Source organism: Schistocerca nitens, chromosome 4, assembly GCF_023898315.1.
Source record: "Schistocerca nitens isolate TAMUIC-IGC-003100 chromosome 4, iqSchNite1.1, whole genome shotgun sequence".
NCBI lineage: Eukaryota > Metazoa > Arthropoda > Insecta > Orthoptera > Acrididae > Schistocerca > Schistocerca nitens.
Window position 1 is genome coordinate 83,209,772 of NC_064617.1, and position 24,250 is coordinate 83,234,021.

At 37.7% G+C, this 24,250-nt stretch overlaps 1 protein-coding gene across 6 annotated transcripts in view; it reads left to right on the plus strand.

Annotated features, from left to right (window-relative positions):
• Positions 1–24,250, plus strand: part of LOC126251840 (pericentriolar material 1 protein-like) — a 781,694-nt gene that overhangs the window by 680,531 nt on the left and 76,913 nt on the right. For all 6 annotated transcript variants that reach the window (XM_049952507.1, XM_049952508.1, XM_049952506.1 and 3 more), the window contains 2 exons: positions 4,061–4,314; positions 18,364–18,466. In XM_049952507.1, coding sequence (XP_049808464.1) covers positions 4,061–4,314; positions 18,364–18,466 — 357 coding nt within the window. The remainder of the gene's footprint in view (positions 1–4,060; positions 4,315–18,363; positions 18,467–24,250) is intronic.

The following is a 24,250-nucleotide window of genomic DNA, read 5'->3' on the forward strand; positions in this document are numbered from 1 at the left end:
ATATTGGAAGAAATAGAAATACACACACACAAAAACAGCACTCCAGACTATATCCTTAATGAACAAACTGAGCCGGCTAACACCCCAATCCTGAAAAATTTCCAAAAATTAATTTTCACCCTGTAAGCAAATAGTATTCCTACACCTATCTGCAGATCAAGTAGCAAATTTATCTGTTATTTTTTAGGATATCTAATCAGTAAAAAATTCAGCACATGTTCTAATGAAAGCCGTCTGACGACGAATCATAATGATTTGAAACCGTTAACATTACCCTTTGAATAAAGGAACTTAAAATAAATTTGTGGCTGGTTGCTGTCTCAACACTATCAACATTTGTCTTCAAATAACAATAACAGTCTCCAGCCATGTCATCATATGACAAAATCGTGGGAATAGGAAGTGAGCAAGTGGAGAGCTTTCTGAGGTTGTTGTGCATGTTGCTCAAGTTCTTGCAGGGCAAGAGTTTCATTGTGTGTTATGGGTTTCAGGAATTTGGGATTACATAGCAGGAGAATTTTGTGGATAGGGAGAAGATACTGCATGGAGGATTGAACTTGGTTAATATAGTTTTGCAGGACTATGTTGGTGTAGGCTACGGATTGGCAGAGTCTGAACAGGTGGAGGTCATTGTGGAATGAGGGTTGGCAGCCAGAGATGCGTAATTTAATGGTAAGGCCATTAAGGGGAGATTTCATGAGACAAGCAACAACGCAGAAACAGTATGTAGTACGTGGGACTGGAATCTGGCTAGTCCCCACCACCTCCCAAAGTCGTACAGTCCAGCAACAGAGGAACGTTGCCCTTGTAACTCAGTAACATCTGGGACTGGAGCAACTGAATTACAATCTCTGCCAGGGTTTCGATTACCTCTTGTCGTACCCTGAAATGAGAAATGTCCTACCCATTATGCTTCTCACCCCTCCTATGGTGGTATTCGGCTGTCCACTGAACCTACATAATATACTTGTCCATCCTCACACAACCCCTGCTCCGCATCCACCACATCATGGCTCATACCCCTGTAATATACCTGTCCCATACATCCTCCTACCATCACCTACTCCAGTCCGGTCACTAACATCACCTATCCCATCAAAGGCAGTGCCACCTGTGAAACCAGTCATGTGATTTACAAGCTAATCTGCAACCACTGTGCTGCAATCTATGTAGGTATCACAACCAACAAGCTGTCTGCCCACAAGAATGGCCACCGACAAACTGTGGCAAAAAAAACAAACAAGTGGACCACCCTGTTTCTGAACACACTGCGAAACATGATATCCCTCATCTCAGTGACTGCTTCACAGCCTGTGTCGTATGGATCCTTCCCACCAACACCAGCTTTTCTGAATTGCGCAGGTAGGAACTTTCCCTGCAATACATCCTACAATCCTGTAACACTCCTGGCCTCAACTTTCATTAGTCACTGTCCTCACCCATCCAGCCCCCTCCCTGTTCCCATTCCAGCACTACACAGCCATCATTTCACCGCCACACCCCATCTTTTAATTTGTTTTTATTTCTCTCCTTTCCGCTACGTACCCCCCCCCCCTCCCCACCTTCTCTCCTGCCCTCCATCTAAACTGCAGCACTTCACTGTCTGCCACCCCCACCATACTATCCCTTCCCCTCCCAGCCCCAGCCTCCTCCTTACCCCCACCCAGTCGCCACTCCCATCATGCACTGCTGCTGCTGCTCGCAGTGTGGTTTTAGCTGTCTGAGACTGAAGACATGTGTGAAAGCTGTGCTTGCGTGAGCGTGTGTGTATGTGTTTCTATTGCTGACAAAGGCCTTAATGGCTGAAAGCTATAATTGCGTGAATCTTTTTGTTGAGCCTATCGCGACTCAGCATCTCTGCTATATTGTGAGTAGCAACTTTCATTCTCTAATATTGTTACATTCCATCCTGGATTTTCCATTGTTTTATTATAAAATGCTTGATATTTTGAAGTGTGTTAACTATATGAATATTTTTCTATATAAATTATCGATGTTTAAAAAGCATGGTCACTCAGCAGCTTATGGCCCCAACATTAATTTATCAGTTATCCAGGGACTTATTATGGCACCATGTTGCACATCATACCTGAAATTCTCTGGGATTTTTTTCTGAAATTTGGATAGGCATCATGGTGTGTGTGTGTGTATGTGTGTGTGTGTGTGTGTGTGTGCGTGTGTGTGTGTCTGTGTGTGTGTCCACACTTTGTACTAGAAGAAGAGCCAGAGAGCTTGAAAGTTAGTGAACACTGTTTCCTGTTATGTGTGTTCATGTGCCAACATCTTTCTGCTATAGGTGAGTGATACCTTTCCCTTATTTTACTTATTATTCCATCCAAGAATTTCCATTATTGCTGTTATTGACATGAGTTTGCCATTTATAGTTACTGAGGTGGACTTTTAATTTTTTGCTCAGTTCTGTTTGTTATTAACACCTGCAAACACAACTATTGATATTTGCATTTTTAACAAGTATCTGATGAACTCTTTGGTTTGCTTTAATTAGTTGTGTATTCCGTAAGTCATATTTAATTTATGTATTGTGATGTGCAGTGTGTCAATTAAACAAAAGTAGTATACATTTTTTTTAATTTCAACAAATATTTTTGTGTGTTAACCTGTTGATTTTTTATTGATTACTTATTTCTATTCACGAATTACCTGTGCTGCTGAAGGACAGTTTAGAAAAACAACTCCAGTCAGCATTTTGTAGCATTTCTGTTCTGTGTTAGATATTTTACTTATGTGGTTCAATTGTCAAAGTGTTCACAGTTGTCTATTTAAGTCCTTTCCATGCTAGAGTTAGTTCAGTTAGAAAATTGTGTAATATTTTTATTTTTGTGGCACTGAGACTCAAATGGATTCTTAAAAGCAAATTTCACCAGCAAATAAGTGTACTGTGTGGCTGTAGTAGACATTCCTGGATGTTTAAAAGGAATTCCAAGAAGGTGGATGTTGTGAACTCTGCATATAATTTGAATTAATTTGCACAGCAAAGACTATTTTGCTGAAGTGAAAAGTTATCCAAAAATATCTTGAAGAACACAGATGAATGAAAGCATAAAAAAGTCAGCTTGACGATGTTGTTCCACTCAGAGTTAACTATGCTTCTGGCAGAAATATCTGAGGTTCACTAGTGGTGGTGCAAAAAATCTCCAGGTAGCAATAATTGAACAAGTTTGTTTATCAAATATTAATTGCACATCTACTCTGATGTGGATTGAAATGATAAAATAAATCACTTCTTGAAATAGAGGAATAACACTTCCGGTGCCTGTATGCTGGTTAAATTGTCATTAAACACACACTTTCTAAAAGTCAATGCCCTGCAGGAAGCTCAGTGTTAAAGTACAAACTGAATAAACAAAGCTTAAGTCCCATGGGGAAACAAAATTGTCTAAGCCCTGTGTGTAGGTGTTTGAAAGTTAAACAGGAATAAATTTATAAGTACACAAGTCTGCCACAATGACAGAGTGCCTGTCTTCTTCAGCAATGAGGCCACGGACACTCTTCAATCCCCAGCTGGCATCTCCGCGGATCATGAAGTCAGACGTGAAAAGTAGCAACATCATGGAGGTGGCTCTCAAATGAGAACTGTGATTGATGGAGTCCTTGCAGAATTGGCACCTGCCTCAGGAAAATCATTTGGAGTGAACTGATCTGGTCTGGCCTGAGTGCTGCCCTTGAATGCCACTGAGTGCTAGAATACAGCAGAGTCCATTATTAATCAAGTGTCTTGCGGAAGAGAAGAGGTCTGTGCAACCCACAACCTCTAGTGATGCTTGGATTCCTGCTAGTGGATGGTTGGAATGTGGCCATTTCTTCCACAAAATTATCCCCTGTATATTAGACATCTCCAATGCACTGATGTGATGTTGGTTGGTGACACTGTAGGTGTTAAGCCTTTGCACAGCAGTAACTAGCCTGAATTGATCATTGACTGTCTGATGTATTTCATACATTCAGTATTTTTCCTTAAAAACCTTTTTTTTTATTGTTAATGTTGCTTCTTTCAAAACAAGGAATATAACCAGTCTAACTGATTAATCTTTATTTTCAGTTGCAGGTTGGTTATGGACAAAAGCTGGACTGGGAAGTGCAAGCAGTTCTAGTTGATATTATCCCTTTTCTAAAAGCCCATCTGGATGATATATGCACTCCAGCATTGCTAGAAGCTGTGCGAGAGTTGGCAGTGCATCTGCCACCTACACTTTCTGTTGCATCTAATGTTGTAGCCACCACTGCTGCTGGAGGTTCTCATGGGCAGCTTGATGCTTTGCTGGAGGACGCTTTACTCAAATTTCAAGGTTGTCGGTGAGTAAAACCTTGACCAGGACAATCATTACGGTCCCTATTTTATTACATCAAATTATTCATTTAGTTCACAAATTACTTACATGCTTGTACAGAAAGCATGTACCATCTCCCACGTGTTGATTATTCTAATGAAGAACAGAACATTGTTAGCGTATCTGTGATAGAAGTGAAAAATGGAGCATTTTTCTTTTAGCATGCTGTGGTAGTCATTAACATAATGACACACCAGCATTAAAATACTTAAACTGATATAATTAAGAGTTAGTTGTTGGCCTACAAAGTGTAAATTTCTTGTATAGTAATGTAAAATTGAATATATGAATTCAGCTATTAACCCTCAGTTGAGCCATGTAAAAGTACATGAGACTCCTGAGCCATCATAATAATAATATTCTGTTGTCATCTCACTGACAACTTTCTGTCTTTACAACCAATTGTTATCTATCTCATCAAATTTTTCAGATATATGATTACATGTAAACAATTAACTCAGTAGCCATTGTATTTGAAATTGTTTTTCAGAGCTCAGTAATGTGGCGAAATAGTTTAGCACATTATTGCTGTACTAAATAGTTATGCAGTAATAGAATTAATTCCACCATTATTTATTTGTTGTTACAAATGCTAATAACATGGTAGCTGCATGTGAATTCATGAGAGACAGGTTTTCTCAGTTTTGTCTGTTGATAGTGATTTAGTTCATAAAGGAATAAGTAAGTGCAGTATCTAAAATATAATTTAGAAGAGACTTTAACAATTATTCAATACTATGTCAGTCTTAAGGTCCAGCCACAGGATGGTTTTTTCTGTTCAGGTTTTGAGCATACACTTGGTGCTTTGAGCAACACCATGAAGGTATGTGTTTTGCACCTTTCTTTTCAGAGTAAATGACATATCTGAAAGTGCTTGGCTTCCCCATCTTGGCGAGAATCTGATGACCTACTTGACTGACTGTGAGTAAGTGTAGTCAGCTTGTTTGCGAAGTGCACATGACTCTGATAATGTTTCATTGTGCGTTTCTCATCACAACATTTATTGGCAATAAAAAAAGTCTGCAGGAGTTCACAAAACACGACAATTTTATTTTGGATATCAAATTCAGAAGATTATCTAGATAAAAATATGTGAACAAACAAATGAATAGCCAAAAAATTTATACATTTTCAGTCATAAAAAGCTTGCATGAATGTAATTTGGAAATAAAATTTTTGGTACAGGTATGCGAACCAATGACAATGAAATTTATTGTTACTTTGTGTGGAGCTTTTTTTTCCTTCAGAAAGTAATAATCTGCACTATTTCACAGTGATTCCAAATAACTTGTAATTTAATAAGTTATGTTATTGTTGCACCTCGTAAAATACTTCTGTGGAACAGTTTCATTATAGGATAAAAGTAATTAAATGCTATGAAACATAATAGACACTAAAATATGTCCATTGTGTGTTTTGCAGTTTTGAGAGCAATCATAGAAATGTTTTGTTTTCAAACTTGATATACAAGTAATCACTTTACAGATAATGAAGCATTGTGGGTGGCTGTTCCCTATCTCAGTAGAAATTGCATTACTCATAATGTTATTTTGCCTAGAAATAACCATTATCAGTTTTTCAAGCAGAATATGAAAAACCTGTATTGACATTTATTTCAGTGATACTGACACAATAGGTTGACACTCCAGTGCATATCTGTGTATTGCTTCTATAACTGCTGTAACATAATATTTGCGGCAATTCCAAAAGTTGTTGCTTGACGATATTTAGTCTAATTTTAAATCACCGAGAACACATGCCACGTGGCCTTCTTAAGACTTCTTTATTGACTTTTACTTAGCAGCTATCCGAGAATCATCACATCTTTGCTACCAAAGAATAAACAAAAAATAAATAAAATTTTAAAGATATTACATCATATTATCAGTAATGAACTATAACTATTAATGGTTTTGGCAACTTCATAAAATATAAATATTCCATCTAGATTTCATCACTGTTGCCTTTACACTACTCCCCCACCAGTAACATGGTTACGAATTAATACATGGTGATGAATGAATTTTCTTTAAAAAAAAATCGGCACAACATTAACATAAAACAATAAAAAACATATTGGAATGACAAAAGATATGATACAAAATAATTACAAAAACCTTTTACAATGTCTGGTATGATATTTGATTAATTCTCCACAGAGACAGCTGCTCCAAGAATCGAGGTGGGAACCTTATAATCCGTCCTGACTTCGATACTCTGATATTTGGAGATGGTTCCTCTGTGGGATGTTGTGGTTCAGTGTCCTTGGAAAAGTTTGGAAGTTCCTTCTCTGATTCCCATTTTTCTTGCAGGAGATAAGCTGGTTTAAGTCTGTCCACTGACACATTTATGTGTTTGCGCTTCCTTTTAATAGTGAAATATTTTTCATGTCTTGAAATGACAGGAAAGGGACCATCATATGTAGGTTCTAATGGTTTTCTAACCTTGTCACATCTCAGGTAGTGGACGGGATCCCTCTGATGTTATCCAGTACCCCAGGAATTCAATTTCATTCACTCCAAAGGTTGATTTTGATATGTTGATTTGAAGTCCATAATTAGACAATCACTCCAGGACTAGTTTCAGGTGTGTTCGGTGTTCTTCAATACTGGATGAGGCAATTAAAATGTCATCGAGGTAAGGAAACACAAAATCTAGCCCAAACATAACTTCCTTAATGAATCGCTGGAATGATGAAGGTGCATTCCGCAGGCCAAAGCTCATGACATTAAATTCATACAGTCCAAATGGTGTGATTACAGCTGTTTTCTTCTTCAGCAATAGGTATTTGATAATAGGCCTTAAAGAGATCGATTTTAGAAAATATGTTTTTGCCTTGAAGGATACAATGGAAATCTTCTATTCCAGGTATAGGATAACGGTCTGGAATTGTTCTTTCATTTAACCATCTATAATCTCCACATGGACGTATTGAGCCATCCTTCTTAGGTACAACATGGAGAGGACTTGCCCATGCAGATTTAGATGGTCTAATGATGCCATTGTCTAACATGAATTTAAATTCTTGTTTTGCCATTGCCATGCGCTTTGGGTCTAATTGTCTTGCCGTAGAAGAGACAGGCAGGCCTTCAGTGGTAATATAGTGTTAGACATCATGTTTAATTTCGCTAGGTACCAAATTAGGTTTAGCTATATCTGGATACTGTAACAGTAGATTTGTAAATTTTGTGTTTTGGCTCATGGTGCTCAGGATGTTTTCCTCTGAGATTGACATAACTTTACCCCCAGCATTGAGCTTTGTTACATCATCTATTAACCTTTTATTATGGACATCTACTAATAATTGAAATTTATTCAAAAAAATCGGCACCCAATATAGCTTTATTGATCTTTGCAGCTATAAATGGCCATTGAAATTGACGTCGCAATCCCAGATCAATAGTACGAAGTTCGATTTCGTATGTAGGAATTTTGGTACCATTTGCAGCATACAGTTTATATGGTGACTCAGCATTAACATTTGTGTGAGCGGGAATTACAGAAACATCTGCCCCACTGTCGACAAAAAATTGCAATCCTGTTTTTTTGTCGGTTACAAATAAGCAGGTTTTGCAGCAATGGACTGGAGCAGCAGAACTTGCCGATAATTCAGCTGTTGGGTCACGTTTCCCTTTTCAGTCCAGCTACACGGAAGTGTGCATTTTTCAGGCTTGCAGTTCTGCCCAAAGTGAAAGTGGTAATAACGGTACTTGCCCTTGGGGTTGTATTTATTTCGAGACTTACCATGACTTCTTTTACATTGATGCTCACAGCTTCTGTTACGAGACCTGCCTTGATAACCAGTTGACAGCGCGGCCATTTGTTGCTCTAGCCCCGAAATTCTTGTCATCAAGTCACTCATTGTTATCGAAACATCCTGTTGGCTACAAGCACCACTTTTTGTGATGAACAATTCGTTACAGTGATTTATTTCTGTTATTCTGTCAGCCATTATAACCACCTTTTCGATTCCCTCGTCACTGACAATTAAAATGTTCCTTATAGAATCCGGAAGTTTTTCTAGCCAAAGTGTCTTTAGGACTTTTTCTGACACATCTACACCTGCCAAAGCTTGCATTTTGCATAATAACTGACTAGGTTTTTGGTCTCCCAAATCAATTCCAGTAACTAATCTCTTAATACACATATCTTCACTTTCTTTGAAAATATTCAGTAGACGTTCCTTAGCCAATGAATATTTATTCACATCCGTGCCACAAATAATGTCCCAAATATTCTCGATGTATTTTGGTTCTAATTGTGACACTAGGTGGTTAAATTTAGTTTCTTCTGTGACAATTTTGCAAATGCTGAACTGTGCTTCTACTTGATAGAACCAAATTTCAGGTTTTTCACTCCAAAAAGGCGGAATTTTGATGCTAACCTTGTTTGCTTCCAGGCGATCTTCGGAAATGCTCCCGTTTGTAGTCATATCTTCTTATTATCACGTCGGGGTCACCAAATATAACTGCTGTAACGTAATATTTGTGACAGTTCCAAAAGATGTTGCTTGACGATATTTAGTCTAACTTTAAATCACCAAGAACACACGCCACGTGGCCTGCTTAAGACTTCTTTATTGACTTTTACTTAGCAGCTATCCCAGAATCATCACATCTTTGCTACCAAAGAATAAAAAAATAAAATTTTAAAGATATTACATCATATTATCAGTAATGAACTATAACTATTAGCGGTCTTGGCAACCTCCTAAAATATAAAATTCTATTTAGATTTCATCACTGTTGCCTTTACACTTCCATTCAGGTAAATCTGACACAAGTACTTTCTGTTCCCATGCATCTACGCCAGCACATGAACTCGAGGCAGTGTGAGCACGCATTTTTATAGCAATATATCTTTCTAGTAATACCATTATTTATTTTATTTTGTTTTACAATATTAATTTAAATTTATTTAATGGTATTAAATGGCTAAAGAGGATTTGTCCAGTGAAAGTATGGACATACAAAAGGAAATCAGAAACAGAGGGAGAATGAATGAGAGGGAGAGTGGTGGAGGGGGGGGGGGGGGATGTACACATTGGTACAATTGTATGCTGAAGTATATCCTGTTTGTAGCAAGCTGCCACTATTGGTCTTCACAAAGTAGTATTAATTTTTTTTTTAAATGGAAATGTGTAAAATAAAATATGCCAAAAAAAAAGCTCCTGGTAAGAGAAACACATTAAACATTTCAGCAGAGGTGACACACAGCCACTGTGTTACTACAAGACAGCTTGTATGTGTGAGTGGGATCAGCCAAAAGAATGTTCCGTGAATACTACATTTCAATGCATTTCACCCTTTTCACATTTTGCTCCGTTAAAAGCTTTGCAGTGTGAATCAAAATAGTTTACAGTTCTTTAAACGATATTTTTGAAAACTGCAAAAAGATGAAGTGTTTCTGTGCAAGATTTGGTTTACAGATGAAGCATCCTTTACAAACCCTGAGAAAATCAGTCATTGCAATTCACACTACTGGTCAGCTGAAACTCCACACTGGCTGAATTAAGTGAATAAACAGTTGTCTTGGTCTGTCAACATGTTGTGCATCTCTTCATAAACCATAAATCATGTAATTTCAGCTCTCTGAGACTGCAGATGTGTGTGCAAGTTGTGCTTGCGTGAGTGTTTGTGTGCATGTGTGTCTACTGCTGACAAAGGCCTTAATGGCCAAAAACTATGATTGTGTGAATCTTTTTATTGTGCCTATCACGGCTCAGCATCTCCGCTATATGGTGAGTAGCAACTTTACTTCTCTTGTATTGTTACATTCCATCCTGGATTTTCCATTGTTTGATTTTCATAAATCACATCATTCGTCCCTTTTTTATTGATGGAATTCTAGGCTTCTAAATATCCATAAGAGCATATAGATGTCCTGCCCATTCCGTACAGATAATTACGGACCTTCTTAAGAGAACATTTGGAGACTGTTGGACTCGTTCATGAAACACAATGAGTCCTGTTGTTGTTGTTGGTGGTGGTGGTGGTGGTGGTGGTGGTGCGGGGGGTCTTCAGTCCTCAGACTGGTTTGATGCAGCTCTCCATGCTGCTCTATCCTGTGCAAGCTTCTCCATCTCCAAGTAACTACTGCAGACTACATCCTTCTAACTCTGCTTAGTGTATTCATCTCTTGGTCTCCCTCTACGACTTTTACCCTCCACGCTGTCCTCCAATACTAAATTGGTGAACCGTTGATGCCTCAGAATGTGTCCTATTAACTGATCCCTTCTTCTAGTCAAGTTGTGCCACAAATTCCTCTTCTCCCCAATTCTGTTGAGTACCTCCTCATTAGTTACATGATCTACCCATCTAATCTTTAGCATTCTTCTGTAGCACCACATTGTGAAAGCTTCTTTCTAAACTATTCTTCTCTAAACTATTAATTGCCCATGTTTCGCTTCCATACAGGGCTACAGTCCATACAAATACTTTCAGAAAATACACTTAATCTACACTCGATGTTAACAAATTTCTCCTCTTCAGAAATGCTTTCGTTGCCATTGCCAGTCTACATTTTATATTCCCCACTTCAACCATCATTAGTTACTTTGCTTCCCAAATAGCAAAACTCATTTACTACTTTAAGTGTCTCATTTGCTAATCTAATTCCCTCAGTGTCACCCGACCTAATTCGACTACATTCCATTATCCTCGTTTTGCTTTTGGTGATGTTCATCTTATATCCTCCTTTCAAAACACTGTCCATTCAATTCAACTGCTCGTCCAGGTCCTTTGCTGTCTCTTGCAGTGTCATTGGCAAACCTCAAAGTTTTTATTTCTTCTCCATGGATTTTAATTCCTACTGTAAATTTTTCTTTTGTTTCCTTTACTGCTTGCTCAATATACAGATAGTGATATAACATTAGTGATAGGCTACAACCCTGTCTCACTCCCTTCCCAACCACTGTTTCCCTTTCATGTCCCTCGACTCTTATAACTGTCATCTGGGTTCTGTAAAAATTGCAAATAGCCTTTCGCTCCCTGTATTTTACCCCTGCCACCTTTAGCATTTGAAAGAGAATGTTCCAGTCAACAAAAATGTCAAGAGCTTTATCTAAGTCTACAAAAGCTAGAAACATAGGTTTGCCTTTCCTTAATGTATCTTCTAAGATAATTTGTAGGGTCAGTATTGCCTCACGTGTTCCAACATTTCTGCAGACTCCAAACTTATCTTCCCTGAGGTCAGCTTCTACCAGTTTTTCCATTTGTCTGTAAAGAATTCTTGTTAGTATTTTGCAGCCGTGACTTATTAAACTGATAGTTCAGTAATTTTCACACCTGTTGAAACCTGATTTCTTTGAGATTGGAATTATTATATTCTTCTTGAAGTCTGAGGGTATTTCACCTATCTTGTACATCTGTAGAGTTTTGTCAGGGCTGGCTCTCCCAAGGCTATCATTAGTTCTAATGGAATGTTGTCTAATCCTGGCACCTTGTTTCAACTTAGGTCTTTCAGTGCTCTGCCAAATTCTTCATGCAGTACCATACCTCCCAGTTCATCCATGTCCTCTTCCATTTCCATAATATTGCCCTCAAGTACATCACCCTTGTATAGACCCTCTGTATACTCCTTCCACCTTCCTGCTTTCCCTTCTTTGCTTTGAACAGGTTTTGCATCTGAGCTCTTGATATTCATACAAGTGGTTCTCTTTTCTCCAAAGGTCTCTTTAATTTTCCTATAGGCATTATCTATCTTACCCCTAGTGATAAATGTCTCTACATCCTTACATTTGTCCTCTTCATGCCTGCTTAGCCAATTTGCACATGCTGTCGATCTCATTTTTGAGACGTTTGTATTCCTTTTTGCCTGCTTCGTTTACTGCATTTTTATATTTTCTCCTTTCATCAATTAAATTCAATATTTCTTCTGTTACCCAAGGATTTCTACTAGCCCTCGTCTTTTTACCTACTTGATCCTCTGCCGCCTTCACCACTTCATCCCTCAAAGCTACCCATTCTTCTTCTACTGCATTTCTTTCCCCCATTCCTGTCAGTTGTTCCCTTATGCTCTCCCTGAAACTCTGTACAACCTTTGGTTTTGTCAGTTTATACAGGTCACATCTCCTTAAATTCCCATTTTTTTTTGCAGTTTCTTCAGTTTTAATCTACACTTCATAACCAATAGATTGTAGTCAGAGTCCACATCTGCCCCTGGAAATGTCTTACAATTTAAAACCTGGTTCCTAAATCGCTGTCTTACTATTATATAATCTATCTGAAACCTTCCAGTGTCTCCAGATCTCTTCCACGTATACAACCTTCTTTCATGATTAAGTTATGTTCTGTGCAAAATTCTACCAAGCGGCTTCCTCTTTCATTCCTTACCCCCATTCCGTATTCACGTACTACGTTTCCTTCTCCTACTATCGAATTCCGGTCCCCTATGACTATTAAATTTTCATCTCCCTTGACTATCTGAATAATTTCTTTTATCTCCTCATACATTTCTTCAATCTCTTCGTCATCTGCGAAGGTAGTTTGCATATAAACTTGTACTACTGTGGTAGATATGGGCTTCGTGTCTACCTTTCCTGCAATAATGTGTTCACTATGCTGTTCGTAGCACCTTTCCCGCTCTCCTATTTTTTTTTATTCATTATTAAACCTACTCCTGCATTACCCCTAATTGATTTTGTATTTATAACCATGTATTCACCTGACTAGAAATCTGGTTCCTCCTGCCACTGAACTTCACTAATTCCTACTATATCTAACTTTAGCCTATCCATTTCCTCTTTTAAATTTTCTAACATACCTACCCAATTAAGGGATCTGGCATTCCATGCTCCAGTTTGTATTATGCCAGTTTTGTTTCTCCTGATAATGACATCCTCCTGAGTAATCCCCACCTGGAGATCCAAATGGGGGACTATTTTACCTCCAGAATATTTTACCCAAGAGAACATCATCAGCATTTAACCATACATTAAAGCTGCATGCCCTCAGAAAAAATCACGGCTCTAGTTTCCCCTTGCTTTCAGCCAGTTGCAGTACCAGCACAGCAAGGCTGTTTTGGTTAATGTTACAAGGCCAGATCAGTCAATCATCCAGACTGTTGCCCCTGCAACTACTGAAAAGGTTGCTGCTCCTCTTCAGGAACCACAGGTTGTCTGGCCTCTCATCAGTTACCTCTCCGTAATGGTTGCACCTACGGCAGGGCTATCTGTATCGCTGAGGCACACGAGTCTCCCCACCAACGGCAAAGTCCCTGGTTCATGGAAGGGGGGGCAGGGAGGGGGAGGGGGGGGTCAGTGAGTCCTAAAGGCATTCTCATTTTATATGGCAGTGAGTCCTAAAGGGATAAAATTCCATATAACATGAGCCTGCACTTCTATAAGTCCAGCTGAAATTCAACCTCTTGTTTGCCCAGAATCAGATTATAACATTTATCAGTGTACATGGTCACCACTTGAGATGCTTGATATGACAGGCATAATAATAAATACATAATTCATACATGAGTTATGTCTTTGCTTACATTTGTACATAGAGCAGTTGTTTGTGAGAACTCTTCTCCCGATGACAGGACAGTGGCTGCATCTCTATTATCTTCTTACTATTTCATCGAGTTCCACACATGATATGTTTTTGAAATCCTCTTCAGAGGATCTTTTGAGTACCACAGACAAAAGAGTATAGTTACATTTAAGGAACAAAATCAGTGTCATAACTCAGCAGCTATAAACATTAAAAATTTCTTGCTTACATGAGAAAATTTGACACATTGTTTGTTATAACTTAGTGAAAACCATGCCTTGATATATTTAAAACAATTATCATTTGAACTTCAGTCTCAGTTGCTCATTTTTAATTACATGATATGTTTTGATCACTCTGGATCATCCTCAGATCTAAGTAGTTATGTCAGTAATCCTTGAGAACACAGTGGTTGCATTGGAGTGCTATAAATTGCATGTAATTGATACCAAGTGGTCATGTGACCCTGCATCACTTGTGCAAATGGTGTGTAGGTGCTGGTCCGTTGTATGGAAATGGCACAGTAGGATGGATTGACATGGAGATGTGACAGAATGACAAAAAGGAGCTATTGTGTTTGGATGTACCCGTGACACCCCACTGTGAATGTAGTTGCCTGATTTGTTGACGTGTCATCATGGACTACCCAAAGTGTCTACAAGGAGTGTGTACCACTCAAAAGTGCCACACTGCCAACTGTTAACCGAGGTACAAGCATACAGAATAGGCTCCCAGGTATGTGAGTGGCTCAAATATTTCTTAAGTAACAGAACTCAGATGTTATCGTTGATGGCGAGTGTTTATCAGAGACAAGCGTATCATCAGGAGTGCTCCAGGGAAGTGTGATAGGAATGCTGTCGTACATATACATAAATGATCTGGTGGGCAGGGTAAGCAGAGACTTATGACTGTTGTGGTGTATAGGAAGGTGTCGTCATTAAGTAACTGTAGAGTGTAGGAGAATACAAAATGACTTAGACAAAATTTTTAGTTAGTATGGTGAATGGCATCTAGCTTTGAATGTAGAAAAATGTAAGGTAATGCAGATGAGTAGGAAAAACAAACCCATGATATTCAAATACAGCATTAGTAGTGTGCTACTTGACACAGTGATGTCAATTAAATATCCAGGCATAATGTTTCAAAGCAATATGAAATGCAATGAGCCTGTAAGGATTATAGTGTGGAAGGCAAATGGTCAACTTCGGCTTATTAGGAGAATTTTAGGAATATGCCTACATTGTACGATCAAAGCCTACATTGTATGTTTAGGAAAATGTAGTTAATCTCTGAAGAAGACCACATATAGGACACTAGTGTGACCCGTTATTGAGTTATGTTCTTGTGTTTGGGATTTGCACTAAGTCAGATTAAAAGAAGACATTTAAGCAATTCAGAGTTGGGCTGCTAGATTTGTTACCTGTAGACTCAAGCTACATTCGAGTGTTACGGAGATGATTCAGGAACTCAAGTAGAGATACCTGAAGGGAAGGTGAAGTTCTTTTGGAGGAACACTATTGAGAAAATTTAGAGAACTGGCATTTGAAGCTGACTGCAGAATGATTCTATGCCAACAACATACATTTCACATAAGGACCATGAAGATAGGGTTAGAGAGATTAAGACTTGTACGGAGGCATACAGGCAGCTGTTTTTCCCCTCACTCTATTTGTGAGTGAAACAGGAAAGGAAATGACTAATAGTGGTACAGGGTACCCTCTGCCACCCATCATACGGTGTCTTGTGGAATATGTATGTAGATATAGATGTAACATGATCTAAGAACAGTGGTTGTAAAAAGACCCTAGCCAATACAGACTAAAGATGACTGTCACAACTTGTCAGTAACTGTCGGTTTCAAACCTGAAAGCAATTGCTGCCATCAGTGAATATAGATTCATCTCAGCCAGTTACCGAGCAAACATTGCAAAGGGAACTACATGCAATGACCTTTTGAAGTCGGGTACCTTGAAAAGACTGTTACTTACGGTGACACGTAAAACTGTGCATCACCAGTGGGACAAACAGAAACTTGACTGTATGTGAGTGGAGGCACATACTGTGGCCTGATGAGTCACTATTTTGCCTCTTTTTCACATGATGCAGGACAACAAGTGCACTAACAGGCCAGTGAGGAATTTAACCCACAGTGTGTGGAGTGTGCAGTTCAGACTGGAGGTGCTTTTGTGATTTTTGAGGTTGTTTTTCATATCGTGACTTGGGCCCAATCATTCTGGTTGTGGTGAGCATGACTGAGATGTTTATTTCAGTATTCTCATTGACCAGGTGTTGCCCATTTATCTACATCTTCATGATGCAGTGGAAACTCACACCTTACAAAATAGCGACATCCACGTTCACACTGCATTCATACATTTCTGGTTTAACAAATGCTGTGACAGCCTATCGTACAGTCTGGTATCTATGTGGGATCTGACCATTAGTGAGTGGCTTCAGTTGGATGTGTCATTCCTAAAAAAAAAGTACAGACTCTTTTTCATCGAACTGAGATTTCCAACGACTACTCTATGACTCCATTTTCTTATTCCTTGTGTTGATTGAGCTATGCTGAATAATTTTTGAGTTGGAAGCATGACACTTCCCATTTTTGTATAATATTTTCAAACACATTTCATTCTTTAGTGTGTTAAATGCAGCTAGAAGTTACTGTTAACTTGCATTTTCTGATTAATGCTAGGGAAGTGATCTTCTCCCTAGTGTAGTATTAAAACAAAGACTGACTTGAAGCAAGACCAGATACATAGTTTGTATCAACTGTGGGACAGTTTTTGAAAGTAATAGTTGGATGTTGGAGTCAACTTATCAAACTAATGAGACATAAATATGTTATATTATATAATGGTCTTCTATTGAGCAGTTATGAGTAGTTTACAGCTAGATTGGTGCACATAACTTCCACGTGCATCCTCTGCACCCCATCCTCCTGTTTCAAGAAAAGTGGTTTTTCATTTGGCGTATGGGGCGGGGCGGGATGTCCCAACATCAGTTATACACTGTTACTGACTGTCTCTGTTACAAGTTCACACCTGAAAGCAGCCAGAAGATATTTAGTCTGACCCGATATTTTCAATCTGCTAAACAGTCACTGACCAATGACTACTTGCAAGTTAACATGTTCAGTCATTCAGTAGGCTTCTTGGAAAGAAGAGCTCACCATAATGTCTCACTGTCTGGATGAAAACGCCCCATGGAGTTAATGGATGACATGAAACATTCACATGCTAATATCTCCTAAAATAAATCACTCACAAAAGCTCAAACTTTCACAAAATACTCAACACTGTAGTCATGTTTCATCAACAATGTGAGAACCAATAAAACGCCCCAATTTCTTCATTTTGGTACAGATTTGGTCACCCGGTTTAATAGGTGTTTACCAGAAGACGGCTCCTGAGTGACTCTCTCGACTCATAGATATCGGGGCCCAAATCCCCACTCAAATGCACGGGAAATGCTGAATTCCTATTGGCTAGTTTGTTAAACAGCCAATCAGATCCTCTCGAGCACTTCTATACGTGTGGTATTTCTAATGTCAGCCAATCAGATTACCACAAGTGATTTAGACTAGAAGTCTCATAATTGTGAAACTAGATAAAATTTAACAAAAACAAAATATGATTCCTTTCCATAAAATAAATTACTAATACATTTAATACTCAACATCCCTTCTGGCTGCCTTTCACAAAATGAAGCTCACTCAGACATACGTCATAAATTCCCCTATTGCACAACTTTCTCACACATGCATTTACATAGTTTTAATAAAATATCCTATTCTCACTTAATGTATGTCCTCTATTCCCTTTATCAGCCTCTCCGAAACACACACGCAACCAAAACATGATGAAATAATAATTTTCTGGAGTACTTTTAAGTACGTCAGAAATCTGTGATAATGACACTAAAGAAAATTCCAAAATTTAGATTATATGAACCTATGCTCTTGGTTGTAGTTTCAATTGATACTTGAAACGAATACATTACAGACCCTTACTCAGTTTCACAGCAGCAGCATGGTTATTATGTGTTTTAGGTAAAAATTTATATCACTGAAAGTATTGAAGTTATTGATTTGAAATTTTAACATTATCTTTGTGTTATCCACAGAATTCTGTATACTAAGTATAAAAAGTTCGATTAACATTTAATAATACTTCTTCAGATTGATAGGGAGTATGTGTAATGTATTGTATGCAGCGTTAGTCAAGTAAACATCTCACTTGGCCCTGTAGCGTCAACTGTGCGGAGCATGAGAACCAAAACCTGCTCTCCTCCCAGCTCCACACCAAGCTACACTTTCAATACAAGATGACAAATAGTAATAATTTACTATTTGGTTTGGCACTTCAATTACACACATTGGGCAGTATTATAGATTGTAACAGCAGTGGTATGTTATTTGTTGCGAACTCAACTCATTATGAAAAAAATTATTTAAATTCCTAAATTTGTAATTTGTGTGTTATTTTTCTTGAAGGAAAAGCATCTTATTTTCTCATTCTTTGCAGACTACGAGATGTTGGAGAAGAATTGCTCACTGCAATTGCTGAAGTTGTACAGAGTGAACTAACCTTTTTGCGTTTGGTGGACACTGTTAGGAGAGACTCTGAGGTAAATTATAATAAGAAATGGTATTTACTCAACTCTCGCAACTGCTTTATCAATCTGCTTTGTTGCAGGAGAGTTTCCCAACCAATATTTCATTACTCTAATATTGTTGAAGAGCTGTTTAGTGCTCACACTTACTAGTTTCCTGATAATATAATGCTGCATTAGTCTGGTTTGTACTATCATTACACCAAAAAAAGTAGTTTGTTATTGTGTTTGCTACATTCTTATGTTTTCATTCAGATATCAATTAGAATCAAAAACAGATAATATTTCCTTGTATACAAAAGTAAAACGTTCTGTGCTAGTCTTATTGTTGGTACTTATTTTAGATTTTTCCTGTTCTTCTTCCTTTTTTTATCTTCCAAGAAGGAAACAGTTTGTGATCAAAATTTGGGAGCGAAATTATTTCTCACTGGCAGCTAGAACACCCAGAACTGTTGAGGCATGTAAAAGTTACATATGACAGTACACTAAAGAAAATAAAAGAAACTGCTTGCAGGAGTAACTTAAAATGAAGTGTCTTCAGCCCATAGGTCTGTGGTATTAACATAATCTGAAGTTTTAAAAATTCTGATTTAGTAATCTGAGAAATTATACTCTGTGAATGGTTTTTATTGGATTATTTTCAAGATAAAATGTCATCTCTCCAAATGCTTAAATATGATGGCTCTGGGATATGAATAGCTTTTGGGTTATGCTTTTAAGAAGATATTGCTCTTAATGTGGTGGAGGGCAATTCAGTTTTTGCGTCAGCCATGGATTTTGTGTGGAAGATATATGTCTCTGGCTGCTTGAACCAGATGAAAATTATGTAAACTACATTCTCATAAAAATTATTGCTTTAAATATTTCGGCTTTTTTTCAGTGGTCCATATATGTGACCATCATATGATAACATATTTGGGTATTTTACACAAGAGTGCAGTCACCATACTGTTTTGTGTTCTGAACCCTGCTAGTGTGGAAGCATGCTTACAAATTTTTCTCCTAATTCACACTGATGGGATTTTGGCACCAGTGGAGCACATCCGTCAATCTCAGAGCTTCTTCCTGAGCAAAACTATGCTGTATAGCTTTGAAGACATATCTGCTCTTGTCTCACTGTCTGTACACCACTCATTATCCTGCATCAAGATCATTGGTAGATCTGTTTTTTATTCAGTCTGTATCTTTTCATCATCCCCAGCATTAGTAAGAAAAGAAAAAATTATAAAATGCATGTCACATAGTTCTATGTTTAAAAGTGACATAGTAATGAGGAGGTCAACAATCACAATACATAATAACAAACACGATTCATGATCATGGTTTTTATACAGGACAAACTTGGCTAATTTTGTAATATGGCTAGTTTTGCAGTACCATACATATCCGTTCACTGCAAAATTGTACGAGCTGATTTTAAGTATGAGCATTGCACCGCAGGTGGCAACACCTATCAGCAGTGTGTGGTAGAGAAAACAGCTACCAGAGCACATTCTTGCAGCTGTGATAGAAATTTTTCCAGTGTGGTTGAGAATATTTTCAGTGTTGCACGTGGTTAATGACAACTTTCTGTTTTTTGTACTGCCGATGTAATCTGAAGTGTAAGTGATGGATTCTTCACTGTTCTCTATTTAATTTAATGTCTTGTTAGCCATTTTGACACCAATAGTTTGCTTGTAATTCACTTTTGCTGGTACTACAGTTCTTAATGATTTTGTGCCACTGACGAGTGCGTAAAGCAGTTCGAGCAGTACGCAAATCAAATAAAAGAACGTATTTTACATGTTGTTTTGCTGAATTAAAGTGCTTTCATGATTTGAATGTGATACTGACATTCGTAAAGGAAGGCTTAAGGTATTTATCAATTTAAGTTGTCACAGATTTATAAACCTAGAGTCAAATATGGAGAATAGTCCAGCAGAAAGAATTTGGAAGAAACTGTATGAAGGGTGTTAAAGGATGGCTGGTCAGTGTATAGATCCAGTAAAGATTTTGGCTTTCCTTACAACACCCTAAAGGATAGACTAAGTGTTTGCACCAATCCTGTGGACTGTGCTCTCATGAAAATGGGTGCCCCTTCTTTTTAGCAGAGGAAGAGGAAACTAATGAAATTGGATGCAAGAACTGGGTTTCAGATTGTCGGCGAGTGATATGCGTTATTACTCTCACAAATTAGGATCGAGGAGACCTCAAAGGAACCCATTTGGGGAAGAAAGAGACAAGGCAGATTGGTAGAGCTCATTTAAGAAATGATATGGACTAAGTTTACATCAGCCAGAAAATCAATTATATCATAGGGCTGCAGCTTCAAATCATTCTAATTTGAACAATTTTTATGATGTGCCAAGTACTGTGTATGAGAAAACAGGACTCATGACAAAGCCAAATCTAATTTGGAATCTAGATGAAATAGGATTTTCAATGATGAATAAGCCAAGCAAAATTGTTTCACCAAAGGAGCAAAATGTGTCCACCAGCAGACGACCGGTGAAAAGGGGGAGACTACAACAGTTATGTTTGCTGCCAATGCTGTGGGACAAACAGTGCCTCCTTTGTTTATTTTCAAGGGGATTCCTGTCACTGATAGCCTGAAGTAAAATACTCCTCCATTGAGCCAGGTAGCAGTGTCAAAAATGGCTGGATAAATTCAGAAATGTTATGGAGTTCTTGAAGCACGTCATTAACCACATTCATCCTGCTCATCCTGTTCTGCTATTGATGGACTCACACTCTAACCATGTCTCTCCAGAAGCTCTAAAATTCAGACAAGAAAATGCCATTCTTTTTGTTACCTTTCCATCACACACCACTCAGATCTTACAGCTGTGTGATGTGTCCGTGTTTGGTCCTCTAAAAATGGCTTGGAAAAGAAATGTGAGGGACTTTATGAAAACTTGTGGTTACAAGCCTACAAGAATGGATTTTTACCATCTGTTCAAGAAGCCCATGGATGAAACTATAACTACAGCCACCATCAAGAGTAGTCTTTCTAAAACTGGAATTTTTCTCATGAATAGAGATGCCATTCCAGACGTCACTTTGAAGGTTTCCCAAGTTAATGAGACTTTTAATGCTGGGCAAGTAGAGCTACCTGAAAGAACAGTAGATGAATGCGTATCAGTAGAGCAAAAAGAAGCTGTCGATAATATGCCATCTGAGACAGAAGCGTCAACAGATCAAAGTGAAAGTATTCAGGAGGAAATTAACATGCCTCTTCCAAAATCCATAAAATCATGGAGAAAGAGGAAACATGCAGCTACTTCAACCAGAGTTATTTCTGATGAAGGCATGTTGGTTGCAATAAGCCTAAAGACTCCTGAAGAAAGGGAAGCAGACAGGGAAAATTCCAAATCAAAGGGGAATGTTCCAGCAGAGGGGCAACAACAAAAAGTGAGCACCTCAAAAGCTAAAATGGGAAAACAGCAAGTGCATGCACAAGTAGTTGCTTCAACAAGACGATGTATGCCTGCAAGGAGAAGATTAATAAGAAATGTAGGAAAGGATGACAACATTTGTTTGTCATGTGGTGGAAATTACAAAGATGATAATGATGACCAAGAATGGATATATTGCTTGAAGTATGAGTGCTGGTTTCATCTGTCTTGCCAAAGTCTGAAGGCATACTGTGCTCAGTTCACATGCCGTTTATGCACTGAGGCTGATTCTGATTAACTTGAATCACATATCCCATTTTAAGAACTAACTTCAATTACATTTCTGATTTTAAGATGTTTTATGACTGCAATAATTAATTTTGTTTATTGTATTATTCCTTTATATGTTAAAGTATGTAATTAATTAATCATATTACCATTGATTACATTACTTATAATAATTTAGCAATAGTAAATACAGTATATGTTAAGTGTATGATGTTTTGGTTACATTAAATCATGTTCTGCTGACACAAAAGTATTCTTTTAGAATTATAACTGCTACTGCGAAATTACCCAAGTAGTATTGCTGAAATTGCCTGAGACCTTATAAACACAGTAAATTAGTACTATTTTAAGAAAGTTTTCTTGTACCTGAAATTTAACTTCCGAAATTTAACATTTATATCAATGAATTATACTACTTTTACATATAATTTGAGACAAAAATTTCATTTAAAAAATATTTCTTTAAAATACTAGAGGCGAAAAACCTTAATACTGCGAAATTAGCCAAGTTTGCCCAAACATTTTATTTTGTACAACTATTCTACCAGAGTAACTAATAAAGTTCTGCATGAGTTTTGGATAATTACATTAATCCGTATGGGTAGAAACCTGCATTTATCATGTTGAAGGAAACAGTCAATGTCAGATACACAATTATTTTTGTCATTTAGTCTCAAATTCTGCCTTTAGAGGCATTGTTTTTAATTTGTTGTTATAATTCTTGAACTGGAAATACACAAATTTACAGGTGCTATACAAATTAGTGAATGTACAATTATTTGCTCAAACACGACACACTAGATGTAACAGTTACACTCTTCATATTACAAATGACAAAAACTTTGCAATATAAGGCAGTCGGAGAGGGTCTCTTAGAAGATCATCCTCTGTGCAAGTTATTGAGCATGAAGGATGTTGAAGCATGTGACTTGTAATTTATTGTTGTTAACAATCAGAATACACTCCACCCTAATAGAAGTCCCATGGTTCAAGCTCCTGAATGTAGCATGTTAAGCACTTTACACTCCAACCAGCTTTAATTGTGTCTTGAGGTGGTTGTTTGCTTATAGCCACCCTTCTACAGAGGTGATGTGCCTTCTTCTTCTTCTTCATCATCATCACAGTTCTAGCCATGTTTTCTGTGATCATTCCAAGGCCTTTGATAGTGTATATCATAAAATGTTGCTAGGAAAACTAAAATTATGTGATATTAAAAATCTTCCCCTTGCATGGGTGGAGTCTTCTTTTGGCAGTAGAAAACAGAGAACCACATTAGCAAATGAATTGCAGGCATAAAATTTAATTCAGAGTAGGAAAACATTAAATGTGATGTGTGCAAGGTACAGTTCTTGTCTGTCCGGCTCCTATTCTTAGCTTGTGTAAATGATTAACCTATGACATTGGAGGATTCTCCAAAAACTGAAGAGTTAAGTATATTGATGGAGGGCCCAAACACACCCATACGAGGCACAGCCAGGAGAATCATGAAACAGACTTGCAATTATTGGGTCCATGGCAAATAATTATTCTCTCAGTATTATAAAAACTCATATAATGGAATTACAGACAAATAAAAATTATATCAGGTAGTAGAAGCAGAGATGAATGGACATACACTGGACGAGTCGAACAATTTGACGACTAAGAGTGTGTGAAGTGTATGTGCAAACTTTCCACTTCTCTTATACAAGTCGACTTACTTGGTGTACACGACCGATCTACTTCCCTGGATAACCAGCTTCTAGGATCTCTATAACTTCTTCTCCGAAGAATGATGCTAGTTACAGGAACATTAAAGACTCTCTCTACATGTGAAATAATTAGGTACTCAAAGAATACTTTTCAACAACTATCAGTATATTTGAGCTTCATAAAGAACAAAATTCACTCTTCGCACATAAACATTAGACCTCTTGTAAGTCACTCATATCGTCTCACATTAGAAACAGATTTAAGTACATTTAGCAAAAAGTTGGCTTAACAACCAATAACTCTATTACAAACAAATCGTCAAGTATGTCTTGCCTCCAGTAAGCCCAAGACAAGAGCTTTTTTTTTTTTTAGGCTTCAGAATCTCAATTGTTCCTGTTATTTATAACAATGGTCACTTACACAATTGACACAGAATAACCTAGAA